The sequence below is a fragment of the Drosophila suzukii genome (genome assembly GCF_043229965.1).
Source record: "Drosophila suzukii chromosome 2 unlocalized genomic scaffold, CBGP_Dsuzu_IsoJpt1.0 scf_2c, whole genome shotgun sequence".
Classification (NCBI taxonomy): domain Eukaryota; kingdom Metazoa; phylum Arthropoda; class Insecta; order Diptera; family Drosophilidae; genus Drosophila; species Drosophila suzukii.
In genome coordinates this window covers 15,154,096-15,169,628 of record NW_027255896.1, presented here as the reverse complement: position 1 = coordinate 15,169,628, position 15,533 = coordinate 15,154,096, and the positions used below count along the sequence as shown (strand labels likewise).

Below are 15,533 nucleotides of genomic sequence, written 5' to 3'. Positions count from 1 at the left end.
ATCACTTGCACCGGAATCAAGAATAAATCCACAATTATCTACCGCGGGGTTTTCTTGCACTTCTTTTACCATGAATGCAATGCCTTGTGATGTTGCGGTTTTAGCTTGTTTATCGTAATTTTTATTATCTTTATTTCTTTTATTAAGAATTCTTTTATATTGGTAGCAATCCTTTTTAATGTGTCCCTCCTTGTCACAGTAGTGACATCTAACCCTATTTTTAAAATTTCCCTTAAATGTTTTCTTTTGTTTAGTTACACGATTTTTAAATGAATTGTTTTTATTATTGTAGTTTTTATTTTGAACAATCGTGTTTAAAGCTTTCCTACTAGTGTCATTATGATCATTTTTAATTTTAATTTCCTGGTCTAGCAATCTATTCTTAACTAATGCTAATGTTAAATTATCCTCTGATACTGTCTCTATTGCTGTAATGACACCATCGTAAGCCGAAGGCAATTTAATCAACAAATGAGACACTTTATACATCTCTTCTATTTTTGCACCTGCGGCCAACAACTCACTTATAAATTCATCAAAAATAGTAAAGTGGGACACTAGGGACATTTCACTTGATAGCTTAAGAGAAAGCAAGCGTTTGCGAACTGCCAACTGCGATGCCAGACTTTTTCGTTCATATACAGCGTCCAAATTTCCAAGAATTTGACGCGCAGTTATATCGCTTGTAGAAAAGTTCAAAAACGAATCGCTTAGGTACTCTATTAACGTACTTTTAGCACAACGCTCTGCCTTCTTCCACTGTTCATCCACTTTCTCAGGTATATCTTCATCAATGACCCTAAGTACATCCAGTTCGGTCAACAGAGCCCTAATTCTAAATTTCCAAATTGAGTACTTCTCGCCATCGAATGGCTTTATATTACGTTTTGCCCTGTCCATTTTACTGTACATACGTATGCTGTTGTACAAGTGTAGCTATAGACACGCGGAACTCAACTCAATGTAAATTCACAAGAAATCTCAATTTCACAAGAACTCTCAATTTCACAAGAACTAGAAATTTCTAAGAAATTGAAATTAGACTTTTGTATATAAACTGTTTCACAAATCAATTGTTCTTCTAGGCATGGACTGGGCCCATAACCTATTGTTATTGTTGTTTTATGTTCCCAATAATTACGCAGAAAGAACTATGTTTTATGTTTTATTTCACCGCAACACCAGCACCACAACTTAACTCAAGAAGATGTCACAAGGTAATAAAACGTATTTATATGAAAATAAAATAAAATAAATTTTAAAAAAATTTGTTATATTAATTTTTATTTAAATTTTGCGTTTGACATTATAATATCAAATTAACAATAATATTAATTTGGTATTTTTAATAACCAATCTACTACAATAAAATTATACTACAAATTATAATATCAAATTTACAATAATATCAAATTTACAATGTAATGTAAAATGATATTACCGAAATTTCGTTTTTACCATTTCAAACATATCAAATTGATATGTGTCGTTTCAAGGCCGAATTAATACTGGATTTCATCAAATTAACCATCATATCATATGAACTTTTCTTTCTGTGTAGCTTGAAAATAACTGTTGACCGTTTTTCTTCTTGCGCTCTCGTTGCGAGCACACCCGAAAAAGTTCATACTCTCTCGCTCTCGCTCTGAGCAAGAGACTCTTGCTGTCTTCATTTATGTTTTCTGTTGATCGCTTTTCGCTGAGCTCTTTGTATGTCGCTCTTTCAATGAGCAGTGCGTTAAGAGCGGAACGAGAAACGCTCGCACAATGAGAGTCAGCAAAAGACCGATTGACCGAAAAACTCAACGCAAACGGTCTACACATTTACAGTCAGCACAACATTTATTCGGACACCCCTGATTTTCAACTTGATTCATTAATAACTCAACAAAAACGTAACGTAAACAAACATTTTATATTTCATTGTGGAGACCAACTTTCTTACAGTCTATTTTAACAAAAAAAGAAGAAATTTTTAACATTAACATAAGGTATTTCTTCAAAAAAACAAAAAAAGTCAATATTTTACGCACAAAAATTATTCGAACACTTCATTGATATACCAAAAAAAAAACATATTAGTTTTTGTTGGGGTGGTCTTAGTACTTGGTGGGTCCTCCCTTAGCATCTATAACAGCTTGTAAGCGTCGACCCATGCTTTTGACCAAGTTTTCGGTCTCATTCGCGCCAATTTGGTCCCATTCAGTCATCAATGCCGTTTTTAAGGACTCCTTCGACGAAATGACATGCTTCCTTATTCTTTTCTCCAGAATATCCCACACATGTTCTATCGGATTTAAATCCGGTGACTGGGGTGGTGTTTTTAGCTGTTTACAGTGATATACCAGCTACTCTTGCACCAAATATGACGAATGTTTCGGGTCATTGTCTTGCTGGAACAAGAATGACTTCGGATTGAGACCAAGTTTTAATGCACTGGGGATCAAATTTTGGCTTAAAATGTCCTTGTACATATTTTTGTTCATTCCCTTCAGTTCTGCAGTAGGGACGCGGTGACATGGCTCAAGGCAAAAAGCTTTTTTTGTGCCTAAAACGCTGTGCCGCTGTTGACGTCAGCAGAGCAGTCGGCGCAGCGTAGAAGACTGCCCACGAAAACGATCGTGCAACAAAGAGAGGCAGATATTCGGATATTTCCCTCTCTTTCTTGTCTTATAATCTGCCTGCACTCCGCGCTCGCAGAGACAAATTTCGGCTGGTCCGTTATTTTTTTTGCGTCTCTCCGTTATGTTCGGCTAGCGACTAATATTTCGGCGGAAAAATTTTCGTGGAGAAGCGACATGTGAATGCCCTAATATTTTAGGAGCATTATTGTGTATCGAAAAAAACAACTAATATTGTTTTATAAAAGTAAACTATTTGATTATAGTAAAATTTAGTAAATTGAATTTACTTATAATGTTATATTTACTTATTATACATTCTTATTACAATATAATTTTATAGTTAAGTTATAGAAACTTAGTCCGTTAAAATTGATTTAAGTATTTAAAATATTTAAGTATTAACATTTAAAAAAAAATCGTATTGTATTTTTTACTCAAGAAGTAAAAACTATATAGTCGGATATATTTTACTTTAGAAAGGGTATAGGTGCAGTGGCACGCGCCAACAGCGAAGAGAAAACAAAAGAAATCTAGTAAAGGGGTGAGAAGACTTGGTGCATTCTGTTTGAGTGATTGAAAGGGAAGCATCCATTTTAATGGTGCGCAGCAGAGTTACTTTAATCGTTTAGTTAATATAATAAAGTCAGGTAAGTGCTACATTAAGTTTAAGATGTTGTGCATTGATCTTAGTTTAAAGTACGTAAATTTTGAAGGTATTCAATGGGTTCCGTTAGCCGAAAGTGGATGACGAAATGTTTTGTGCCACTAAAAATTCTGCAACAAGCTATAAAAGGTAAATATACAATTAAACAAATAAAACGCATTTTTTAAACATATGTTTTTCAGGAGCGTTGGCCAAGGATTCAGAGGACCCGGACAAAGGTTTAAGAACGGCGATGTCTAACGTTAAAAATAAGCTTACGAAGCAAAAAAACAGAAACAATAATTGTACAATTTTTGAAAATCTAAATAGTACCATATAATTAAAATGAATTAAAATGAAATAAATTAAATTCTATATTTTTTTAATTGAAAACTCAAGGAAAAATTCTGATTTTCACAAGTGATTCACTTGGGACGTGTCCCTTGCAAGTGATTTCACAAGTGAAAACTCAAGGAAAAATTCTGATTTTCCCAAGTGTTTCACTTGGGACGTGTCCCTTGCAAGTGATTTCACAAGTGAAAACTCAAGGAAAAATTCTGATTTTCCCAAGTGATTCACTTGGGACGAGTCACCGGCACGTCACAGGCCATACGAAAAATGAGTATAAGGAACAAGTGAAATCCCGTAGGACTTCGAAAAATTTTCATTTGAATTTTCACTTGTGAAAATGCGGACATCCCATACAATTTTCTATATGGAGCGTCACTTGTTCTTCACTTGTGCAAGAGGACATGTCCCACGGGATTCACAAGGTGATTCACAAGTGAAACTTTTTTTTTGGAACTGAAGGGTCCATATAGAAAATTGTATGGGATGTCCTCATTTTCACAAGTGAAAATTCAAATGAAAATTTTTCGAAGTCCTACGGGATTTCACTTGTTCCTTATACTCACTTTTCGTATGGCATGTCACGTGCCGGTGACTCGTCCCAAGTGAATCACTTGGGAAAATCAGAATTTTTCCTTGAGTTTTCAATTAAAAAAATATAGAATTTAATTCATTTTATTTTAATTCATTTTAATTATATGGTACTATTTAGATTTTCAAAAATTGTACAATTATTGTTTCTGTTTTTTTGCTTCGTAAGCTTATTTTTAACGTTAGACATCGCCGTTCTTAAACCTTTGTCCGGGTCCTCTGAATCCTTGGCCAACGCTCCTGAAAAAACATATGTTTAAAAAATGCGTTTTATTTGTTTAATTGTATATTTACCTTTTATAGCTTGTTGCAGAATTTTTATTGGCACAAAACATTTCGTCATCCACTTTCGGCTAACGGAACCCATTGAATACCTTCAAAATTTACGTACTTTAAACTAAGATCAATGCACAACATCTTAAACTTAATGTAGCACTTACCTGTGTTTAATATATTAACTAAACGATTAAAGTAACTCTGCTGCGCACCATTAAAATGGATGCTTCCCTTTCAATCACTCAAACAGAATGCACCAAGTCTTCTCACCCCTTTACTAGATTTCTTTTGTTTTCTCTTCGCTGTTGGCGCGTGCCACTGCACCTATACCCTTTCTAAAGTGAAATATATCCGACTATATAGTTTTTACTTCTTGAGTAAAAAATACAATACGATTTTTTTTTAAATGTTAATACTTAAATGTTTTAAATACTTAAATCAATTTTAACGGACTAAATTTCTATAACTTAACTATAAAATTATATTGTAATAAGAATGTATAATAAGTAAATATAACATTATAAGTAAATTCAATTTTCTAAATTTTACTATAATCAAATAGTTTACTTTTATAAAACAATATTAGTTGTTTTTTTCGATACACAATAATGCTCCTCAAATATTAGGGCATTCACATGTCGCTTCTCCACGAAAATTTTTCCGCCGAAATATTAGTCGCTAGCCGAACATAACGGAGAGACGCAAAAAAAAATAACGGACCAGCCGAAATTTGTCTCTGCGAGCGCGGAGTGCAGCAGATTATAAGACAAGAAAGAGAGGGAAATATCCGAATATCTGCCTCTCTTTGTTGCACGATCGTTTTCGTGGGCAGTCTTTTACGCTGCGCCGACTGCTCTGCTGACGTCAACAGCGGCACAGCGTTTTAGGCACAAAAAAAGCTTTTTGCCTTGAGCCATGTCACCGCGTCCCTACTGCAGAACTGAAGGGTATAGAAAATTGTATGGGATGTCCTCATTTTCACAAGTGAAAATTCAAATGAAAATTTTTCGAAGTCCTACGGGATTTCACTTGTTCCTTATACTCACTTTTCGTATGGCATGTCACGTGCCGGTGACTCGTCCCAAGTGAATCACTTGGGAAAATCAGAATTTTTCCTTGAGTTTTCACTTGTGAAATCACTTGCAAGGGACACGTCCCAAGTGAAACACTTGGGAAAATTAGAATTTTTCCTTGAGTTTTCACTTGTGAAATCACTTGCAAGGGACACGTCCCAAGTGAATCACTTGTGAAAATCAGAATTTTTCCTTGAGTTTTCAATTAAAAAAATATAGAATATAATTCATTTCATTTTAATTCATTTTAATTATATGGTACTATTTAGATTTTCAAAAATTGTACAATTATTGTTTCTGTTTTTTTGCTTCGTAAGCTTATTTTTAACGTTAGACATCGCCGTTCTTAAACCTTTGTCCGGGTCCTCTGAATCCTTGGCCAACGCTCCTGAAAAAACATATGTTTAAAAAATGAGTTTTATTTGTTTAATTGTATATTTACCTTTTATAGCTTGTTGCAGAATTTGTATTGGCACAAAACATTTCGTCATCCACTTTCGGCTAACGGAACCCATTGAATACCTTCAAAATTTACGTACTTTAAACTAAGATCAATGCACAACATCTTAAACTTAATGTAGCACTTACCTGACTTTATTATATTAACTAAACGATTAAAGTAACTCTGCTGCGCACCATTAAAATGGATGCTTCCCTTTCAATCACTCAAACAGAATGCACCAAGTCTTCTCACCCCTTTACTAGATTTCTTTTGTTTTCTCTTCGCTGTTGGCGCGTGCCACTGCACCTATACCCTTTCTAAAGTGAAATATATCCGACTATATAGTTTTTACTTCTTGAGTAAAAAATACAATACGATTTTTTTTTAATATTAATACTTAAATGTTTTAAATACTAAAATGTTTTAAATACTTAAATCAATTTTAACGGACTAAATTTCTATAACTTAACTAAAAAATTTTATTGTAATAAGAATGTATAATAAGTAAATATAACATTATAAGTAAATTCAATTTACTTAATTTTACTATAATCAAATAATTTACTTTTATAAAACAGTATTAGTTGTTTTTTTTCGATATACAATAATGCTCCTAAAATATTAGGGCACTCACATGTCGCTGCGCCACGAAAATTTTTCCGCCGAAACATTAGTCGCTAGCCGAACATAACGGAGAGACTCAAAAGAAATAACGGACCTGCCGAAATTTGTCTCTGAGAGCGCCGAGTGCAGGCAAATTATAAGACAAAGAAAAAAAAGGGAAGCTCCGAATATCTGCCTCTCTTTGTTGCACGATCGTTTTCATAGGCAGTCTTCTACGCTGCGCCGACTTCTCTGCTGACGTCAACAGCGGCACAGCGTTTTAGGCACAAAAAAAAAACAAAAAAGCTTTTTGCCTTGAGCCATGTCACCGCGTCCCTACTGCAGAACTGAAGGGGAGCGTCACTTGTTCTTCACTTGTGCAAGAGGACATGTCCCACGGGATTCACAAGGTGATTCACAAGTGAAACTTTTTTTTTTGGAACTGAAGGGTTTTTTCATCAATGAAGACCATTTGACCGACTCCACCTGCAGCTACACACCCCCAAACCATTACTTTGCCGCCACCATGCTTAATAGTTGAAATCAAGTTCTTCTCTTTCAAGGCTTCATTTGGTTTCCTCCATACTTTCGAAGGGCCGTCGTGTCCGAAAATGTTAAATTTCGATTCGTCACTAAAAATAACGTTCTCCCAAAACGAATCCGGCTGGTTAACATGCAGTTTTGCGAACTCCAAACGTTTTTTTTTGTTGATGGCAGAAATATATGGTTTTCGACGAGCAACTCTACCATGTAATCCGGCCTTGTGCAGGCAGTTTCGGATGGTTTGACCGCAAACGTAGCTTCCTCTACATTCTTCCGAATTATTGTAGATGTTGTTCTTGGATTTTGCAAGACTGTAGACACAATTTTTCGTTCCTCGCGTGGTGTTAGAATTTTTGGCCTTCCAGAATTCCCGTGATTTGCAGCTAATTCTCCAGTATTTAGTTATTTTTTGATCACACTATGTATTGTGGAAGGTGATTTGCCAATAATTCTACCGATTTCACGATAACTTTTATTCTCCAAATGTAATTTTAATATAGATTTTCGCAAATCAAGCGATAAATCTTGACCTCTGCCCATTTTGTCTAATCTTATCAAGAGACGCGCCGAAAGTAACCGAAAAACAGAAGAAAAAGCACACCGAAGCCTGATCTGAACTAATTCCAAGAAAAGTACCAAAAGGAGTCGGCGATTACCGTTGCATTCAGAAATATAAGTCGAAAAATAAGAAATGTCCGAATAATTTTTGTGCAGCATTTTGAGCAGTATTTTCGCTTTCCTTTCCATATTTTCGTGAGTAATACAAAAAAAAATATTATTTAATATAAATGTATTATGAAAATAACTGTTTCCATGATACGTAGAAAAAAAGTTGCTAAAATTACGAAAGTTTAAATAAATAAACCATTAAACTTGCTCATAGAGAGTGTCCGAATAAATGTTGTGCTGACTGTACTTTTGTTGTTATGAAATTGAAATAATATAATTTGTTTAAAAGAACAATTTAAATTTATTTTCAATTCACGATCGTAATTAATATATTTCGTCTGCAGACGCTTAACGATTTGCTTGCTTATGCGTGTTAATGTATACCCTTCAGTTCTGCAGTAGGGACGCGGTGACATGGCTCAAGGCAAAAAGCTTTTTTTGTGCCCAAAACGCTGTGCCGCTGTTGACGTCAGCAGAGCAGTCGGCGCAGCGTAGAAGACTGCCCACGAAAACGATCGTGCAACAAAGAGAGGCAGATATTCGGATATTTCCCTCTCTTTCTTGTCTTATAATCTGCCTGCACTCCGCGCTCGCAGAGACAAATTTCGGCTGGTCCGTTATTTTTTTTTGCGTCTCTCCGTTTTGTTCGGCTAGCGACTAATATTTCGGCGGAAAAATTTTCGTGGAGAAGCGACATGTGAATGCCCTAATATTTTAGGAGCATTATTGTGTATCGAAAAAAACAACTAATATTGTTTTATAAAAGTAAACTATTTGATTATAGTAAAATTTAGTAAATTGAATTTACTTATAATGTTATATTTACTTATTATACATTCTTATTACAATATAATTTTATAGTTAAGTTATAGAAATTTAGTCCGTTAAAATTGATTTAAGTATTTAAAACATTTAAGTATTAACATTTAAAAAAAAATCGTATTGAAGTTTTTACTCAAGAAGTAAAAACTTTATAGTCGGATATATTTCACTTTAGAAAGGGTATAGGTGCAGTGGCACGCGCCAACAGCGAAGAGAAAACAAAATAAATCTAGTAAAGGGGTGAGAAGACTTGGTGCATTCTGTTTGAGTGATTGAAAGGGAAGCATCCATTTTAATGGTGCGCAGCAGAGTTACTTTAATCGTTTAGTTAATATAATAAAGTCAGGTAAGTGCTACATTAAGTTTAAGATGTTGTGCATTGATCTTAGTTTAAAGTACGTAAATTTTGAAGGTATTCAATGGGTTCCGTTAGCCGAAAGTGGATGACGAAATGTTTTGTGCCAATAAAAATTCTGCAACAAGCTATAAAAGGTAAATATACAATTAAACAAATAAAACGCATTTTTTAAACATATGTTTTTTCAGGAGCGTTGGCCAAGGATTCAGAGGACCCGGACAAAGGTTTAAGAACGGCGATGTCTAACGTTAAAAATAAGCTTACGAAGCAAAAAAAACAGAAACAATAATTGTACAATTTTTGAAAATCTAAATAGTACCATATAATTAAAATGAAATGAATTAAATTCTATATTTTTTTAATTGAAAACTCAAGGAAAAATTCTGATTTTCACAAGTGATTCACTTGGGACGTGTCCCTTGCAAGTGATTTCACAAGTGAAAACTCAAGGAAAAATTCTGATTTTCCCAAGTGTTTCACTTGGGACGTGTCCCTTGCAAGTGATTTCACAAGTGAAAACTCAAGGAAAAATTCTGATTTTCCCAAGTGATTCACTTGGGACGAGTCACCGGCACGTGACAGGCCATACGAAAAATGAGTATAAGGAACAAGTGAAATCCCGTAGGACTTCGAAAAATTTTCATTTGAATTTTCACTTGTGAAAATGCGGGCATCCCATACAATTTTCTATATGGAGCGTCACTTGTTCTTCACTTGTGCAAGAGGACATGTCCCACGGGATTCACAAGGTGATTCACAAGTGAAACTTTTTTTTTGGAACTGAAGGGTACCAATACATACGCAAAAGACCTTTTGCTTCACTGCCCTTCAGTTCCAAAAAAAAAAGTTTCACTTGTGAATCCCGTGGGACATGTCCTCTTGCACAAGTGAAGAACAAGTGACGCTCCATATAGAAAATTGTATGGGATGTCCGCATTTTCACAAGTGAAAATTCAAATGAAAATTTTTCGAAGTCCTACGGGATTTCACTTGTTCCTTATACTCATTTTTCGTATGGCCTGTCACGTGCCGGTGACTCGTCCCAAGTGAATCACTTGGGAAAATCAGAATTTTTCCTTGAGTTTTCACTTGTGAAATCACTTGCAAGGGACACGTCCCAAGTGAAACACTTGGGAAAATCAGAATTTTTCCTTGAGTTTTCACTTGTGAAATCACTTGCAAGGGACACGTCCCAAGTGAATCACTTGTGAAAATCAGAATTTTTCTTTGAGTTTTCAATTAAAAAAATATAGAATTTAATTCATTTCATTTTAATTCATTTTAATTATATGGTACTATTTAGATTTTCAAAAATTGTACAATTATTGTTTCTGTTTTTTTGCTTCGTAAGCTTATTTTTAACGTTAGACATCGCCGTTCTTAAACCTTTGTCCGGGTCCTCTGAATCCTTGGCCAACGCTCCTGAAAAACATATGTTTAAAAAATGCGTTTTATTTGTTTAATTGTATATTTACCTTTTATAGCTTGTTGCAGAATTTTTATTGGCACAAAACATTTCGTCATCCACTTTCGGCTAACGGAACCCATTGAATACCTTCAAAATTTACGTACTTTAAACTAAGATCAATGCACAACATCTTAAACTTAATGTAGCACTTACCTGACTTTATTATATTAACTAAACGATTAAAGTAACTCTGCTGCGCACCATTAAAATGGATGCTTCCCTTTCAATCACTCAAACAGAATGCACCAAGTCTTCTCACCCCTTTACTAGATTTCTTTTGTTTTCTCTTCGCTGTTGGCGCGTGCCACTGCACCTATACCCTTTCTAAAGTAAAATATATCCGACTATATAGTTTTTACTTCTTGAGTAAAAAATACAATACGATTTTTTTTAAATGTTAATACTTAAATGTTTTAAATACTTAAATCAATTTTAACGGACTAAATTTCTATAACTTAACTATAAAATTATATTGTAATAAGAATGTATAATAAGTAAATATAACATTATAAGTAAATTCAATTTACTAAATTTTACTATAATCAAATAGTTTACTTTTATAAAACAATATTAGTTGTTTTTTTCGATACACAATAATGCTCCTAAAATATTAGGGCATTCACATGTCGCTTCTCCACGAAAATTTTTCCGCCGAAATATTAGTCGCTAGCCGAACAAAACGGAGAGACGCAAAAAAAAATAACGGACCAGCCGAAATTTGTCTCTGCGAGCGCGGAGTGCAGGCAGATTATAAGACAAGAAAGAGAGGGAAATATCCGAATATCTGCCTCTCTTTGTTGCACGATCGTTTTCGTGGGCAGTCTTCTACGCTGCGCCGACTGCTCTGCTGACGTCAACAGCGGCACAGCGTTTTAGGCACAAAAAAAGCTTTTTGCCTTGAGCCATGTCACCGCGTCCCTACTGCAGAACTGAAGGGTGGACACGACAAAACTGTATTGGAACAACCAGAACAAAACAGAATAGAAAAAAACGGTTTCGCTCTGAGCGAGAGCGAGCTCATTCAAGAACCCATAAATCGGTTGCTCTCTGAGTCATTTCGCAAAGAGTCAGGAAAAGACACTTATTTGCAGACAACGAGAAACGGTCGGCAGTTATTTGCGAGATCTGTTTTATAAACATAAAAAAATTATTATTATTTTTGAAAAGAAAATATTATTTTAATTATCAAACACATTTTTTAGACTGTAAAGTGCATTCAAGAAGTTTAAATCAACAGAAAAGAAATATAGACGTAACTCACGATTTTTACTCGGACCTATCTCTAATATCACAATTTAAATCGACGAGAAAATAAAATGATCTCTGGGGAACTGTGCAAGGGGACAAAGGGGTAATATTACAAAGGAACAAAGCCAATTGGTGAAATGGGTATCAAGAGATGGAGATATGCAAGCAGCAAAGCGAGATTGTAATGTGCCACCTACCACCTACCCGCTATTTCAATATATATTTATGTGGGCCGTGACAGGTTTAAGCGTTATGCGCGTTAGAAAGGGCGTGGCACTCTTTTGTCTTTGGGTCAATCGATAAGTATTGACGTGACTAATTTCAGTGAAAGCCATAGTTTTTGGCGTTAGAGTTGGCGTGGCCAACCTTTTTTGGGTTAATCGATAGGTTATAAAGAGACTAGTACGTTTCAGTTACAATTTTTTCTACCATGAGCATTGTGGGCGGCATAGGTTTGTGGGAGTTAAAGTGGGCTTGGCATATTCGCGTAACAAACTTACGCTGCGTTCTAGGCTATGGAATCTAAGTCACAAACCCCAATTCTCTATCTTTGATAGTTTCCGAGGTATCTGCGTTCATACTTACGATTTTTTGAAGTTTGTGGGAGGTCTGTGGGCGTGGCACACTATTTTTTTGGTCAATCGATAGGTATTGATTAGAATAATACATTTCACATTTTTGTTTTAGAGTTAAAAATTTAGGAGCCACAGTTTTGGGCGGTTTGTGGGCGTTAGAGTGGGCGTGGCACCCTGCTGAAACAAACTTGCGCTGCGCAGGAATCTCTAGAATCTGCATGCCAAATCCAGTATTGCAACTTTTATAGTTAACGAGATCACAGCGTTCATACGGACAGATGGACATGGCTAGATCAACTCGGCTAGTGATCCTGAACAAGAATTTATACACTTTATGTGGTCAAGTGGCAAGCGGTGATACCACATTCATAAGTTTGCTCTGCATGAATAAACGTAAACAATAGCCTTATAACCCATTTTCCCTGATTTCTTGTAGATGCAGTCTGCTTGTCCAGCTCCCAGCGAGTGTTAGAGCCCATCATGGAGGAGACCAGCGAGGACGAGGAAAGTGACCGGCGTAGCCAAGAGCACAGATCGACCATCTTGAGCTCCATAGAGTCCGAAATTTCCTCAGTTATACGTTTAGAAGAGATTAGGAATCAGATAATGGATATTAATCCTAAAAAAGGCAATCTTACTGGTTTTTCCGACGCAGATATCGATACCATGTCTGATCGGGAATTTTTTTGCCCACCCAAGCGACCGAGGCACTGCCTGGAGTCGGATCCTAGTCAGAGTCTTCAGGACAGCGTCCAACTGCGCCGGCTTCTCGATCCAGAACGCAATAGCAGCGTTGAGTGCGATCTGGTCACAGAAGCAGTTGTTCGAAACACCTCCGGAAGCCAGGGACAGCAGAGCAGCTCAGGCAGTCGGCGAGGCTGCACATTTAAGGACTTTTATTCCGAAAATTACTCCTACCACTCGCTATCGCGGAGCTCCTCCCTGATGCAGTTCGAGTCTCTGGAACGGCAATTTACGCTCCAGGAGCAACACCACAGTATGAACAGTCTGGGCAACAGCTCACCGTCGCTTACCTACGAGGTGGGTGCCGAAACTTGGACCACTAACAGCAATCCGGAAAGCCGAAAGGGATCGGCCTCTTCGCTGTCCCTGATGAAGCGGTTCGAGCCTAGCGACTATAGTCGCCTTCATCAAACATACTACGAGCTGAACAAACTTAACCTTGAGACCCAGCAGCCGCACGACTTGTTCTCAAAGGACCTGTACCAGGCGGACTTGAAACCTAACTTCGAGAACAGTTCCAGTTTCAGCTCTTGCAGCGATAGCAGAAGTCCCTGCCTTAGCTCGTGTCTCGTCAGTGTAGGTGCGCCGACAACTAAGTCCGGAACTGGAGTACAGTACATCGCTGCCGCCCTCTCGAAAGACTCTAGCTACTGCGACCCCAGGACGCAGCACGAAAAATCGAAATCCATGTCAAAGAATTTTGACAAGCTCTGCGAAGATGAAAAGCTGCTCCTGCTGGAGGAGGCCACACCGCATTCCCACATGAACATCATCATACATGATTTGTGCCAGCCCAAAATAGAGCAAACTGTGAACACAGTCGCAACACAGTGCTCTCCGTCGTCGTCTATTAATAGTTCACCGGTGGGGGACGGCTCTCAATCGGAATCTTCTTTGCCGCTGTCACCGCCGCCCAGATGGGCATCGACGTCGTCGTCCGCCTCGTTCACTTGGCTTCGCAACAGTTTGCCCGACATCTGCGAGTCGCGAGGTCTACTCTCAGTCGGAATCATCAACACGAAATCTAAAAACGAGGCAAACGGCTACGATCTGGCCGCCCCCAGCATCAGCAGCCGCCATCACACCCGGAGCAGCAGTTCCATTAACAGCTGCGGCGGCAAACCGCTCCTAGGCGCCTGTCACTCTGTCAATGAACTGCTGAAGCTTGGACAGCCGCGGAGTCTGTGTCATACTCTAAGTAGCCAACGCAACTGTCACAGCAATAACAGCGCAAGTAGCTCCTGTGAGGAGCTGCACTTTGAGCGGGAGACGAGGCGTAAAGACTTATTTCTTGACTGCAACAACCTTTCGAAAATCCTTAACGATCGCGCTTGGAGAGCAGTGGGTGCGGCAAATGCAGGATATTTAAACGCCAGTAACCAGAATCTCACGCTTCTGTCCTATAAGGATAAGCTGCCATCAGTAGAGCGTCTTCAGAATAAACACAAGAGAAGCCAACCAGAAGAGATGTCGGAGAGAAACAGCGTTGATGGACGATACTATAAGCAAGTGAATTGCAGGAGAAACTTTTTGTTGGATGAGATCAGCAAATTATACGACAAAAATGTGTCTATACTGACAGATAAGCGAGTCTTAGATGACCAATTCCCTTCGCCAGATTACTGCCATTTAAATACACCCGAGGAGTTCTCACAAGTGCACCACGTACAACTGACCATTAAGCCGCCACCGCGCCAAAAGTGCCCCCTCCAGATGGCAGTAAACCTGTCCATTAATAACGATGTCAAAACATTCGACGAGGACCCTACTAATTTGTGCACATCGTACGCCAAAAGCCTAGAGCAGTGCCACTTCGACGTGCAATGGGAGGCCAAGACGGACATATTGCAAAGGCCCCTAGCCACGCGCCGTTTCCAGACCCATTTGCAGAAGTTGGTGGACAAAGAGGGCATACTGGTCAGCAGCACCCCAAATCTCTCGGCCTGTGACGGCCGACATCAAGCAGAGGACATCTATGAGAGCAGTACTCACACTTCGATGCACCAATCAAAGCCGCTGAGTATTCTGCTGGCAGCACGATTGCGTAACTCCTTCGGAAAGGGGGTAAGCTTCTGCCCAGTGGTAAGCAAATACTCGTGGCAGGAGCAGTCCGCCGTGGAGCCCCCCGAGGACCACTTCAGTGAAGGCGAGCTAGGCCCGCCGATCGACGAGAAATTGCTGAACAATGCGGATAAAACTGTAGTGCACAACTCCAAAGATAACGAGAGTGTCGCCGCGCTCTTTGAACAAGAAAAGACGCAACTTTTAAGGGAGCAGGCAATCGCTCAAGGGGTATGTAACAAATGGCCATTGAATTGTATCAGTGTTTGGCGCTAGCCAGAATCGGGAGTCAGGGAGTTTCTCTGCCGACGCTCAGCCCCGAAACACGTTTCGAAATCCATCAATTTAAAAATGCAGCTAGATGCGTTCCAATTAAACACATTCTGGAACGTATTTATGTAGATTGCGCCTGTACCCAGGAATGCACCTATTTGCTTACTAATTA

General features: G+C 38.0%; 1 protein-coding gene and 5 long non-coding RNA genes across 24 annotated transcripts in view; 3 read left to right on the top strand and 3 right to left on the bottom strand.

Moving 5' to 3' along the window:
- Window positions 1-15,533, top strand: part of LOC139354007 (uncharacterized) — a 978,888-nt gene that overhangs the window by 240,857 nt on the left and 722,498 nt on the right. For all 15 annotated transcript variants that reach the window (XR_011605075.1, XR_011605073.1, XR_011605072.1 and 12 more), the window contains exon 3: window positions 12,720-15,319. Coding sequence is in view for 8 of the 15 variants with exons in the window: in XM_070998212.1 (XP_070854313.1) it covers window positions 12,720-15,319 (2,600 nt within the window). In the remaining 7 variants the exon portion in view is untranslated. The remainder of the gene's footprint in view (window positions 1-12,719; window positions 15,320-15,533) is intronic.
- Window positions 2,483-4,096, top strand: LOC139354019 (uncharacterized). 2 transcript variants are annotated; one of them, XR_011605107.1, is made up of 3 exons: window positions 2,483-2,868; window positions 3,101-3,417; window positions 3,471-4,096. It is a non-coding gene; the product is annotated as an uncharacterized lncRNA (long non-coding RNA). The 2 variants fall into 2 exon arrangements; XR_011605108.1 differs by lacking the exon at window positions 2,483-2,868 and having other exon boundaries at window positions 3,025-3,271; window positions 3,338-3,417; window positions 3,471-3,651.
- Window positions 4,275-5,418, bottom strand: LOC139354018 (uncharacterized). 2 transcript variants are annotated; one of them, XR_011605106.1, is made up of 4 exons: window positions 5,050-5,418; window positions 4,647-4,817; window positions 4,501-4,580; window positions 4,275-4,446 (listed from the first exon to the last, which is right to left on the bottom strand). It is a non-coding gene; the product is annotated as an uncharacterized lncRNA (long non-coding RNA). The 2 variants fall into 2 exon arrangements; XR_011605105.1 differs by lacking the exon at window positions 5,050-5,418 and having other exon boundaries at window positions 4,647-4,990.
- On the bottom strand, window positions 5,782-6,391 carry LOC139354194 (uncharacterized). Its single transcript, XR_011605299.1, has 3 exons — window positions 6,144-6,391; window positions 5,998-6,077; window positions 5,782-5,943 (listed from the first exon to the last, which is right to left on the bottom strand). It is a non-coding gene; the product is annotated as an uncharacterized lncRNA (long non-coding RNA).
- On the top strand, window positions 8,285-9,338 carry LOC139354193 (uncharacterized). Its single transcript, XR_011605298.1, has 3 exons — window positions 8,285-8,980; window positions 9,047-9,126; window positions 9,181-9,338. It is a non-coding gene; the product is annotated as an uncharacterized lncRNA (long non-coding RNA).
- Window positions 10,248-12,730, bottom strand: LOC139354016 (uncharacterized). 3 transcript variants are annotated; one of them, XR_011605097.1, is made up of 3 exons: window positions 11,016-11,415; window positions 10,468-10,784; window positions 10,248-10,414 (listed from the first exon to the last, which is right to left on the bottom strand). It is a non-coding gene; the product is annotated as an uncharacterized lncRNA (long non-coding RNA). The 3 variants fall into 3 exon arrangements; XR_011605098.1 differs by having other exon boundaries at window positions 10,468-10,547; window positions 10,614-11,412; XR_011605096.1 differs by having other exon boundaries at window positions 10,468-12,730.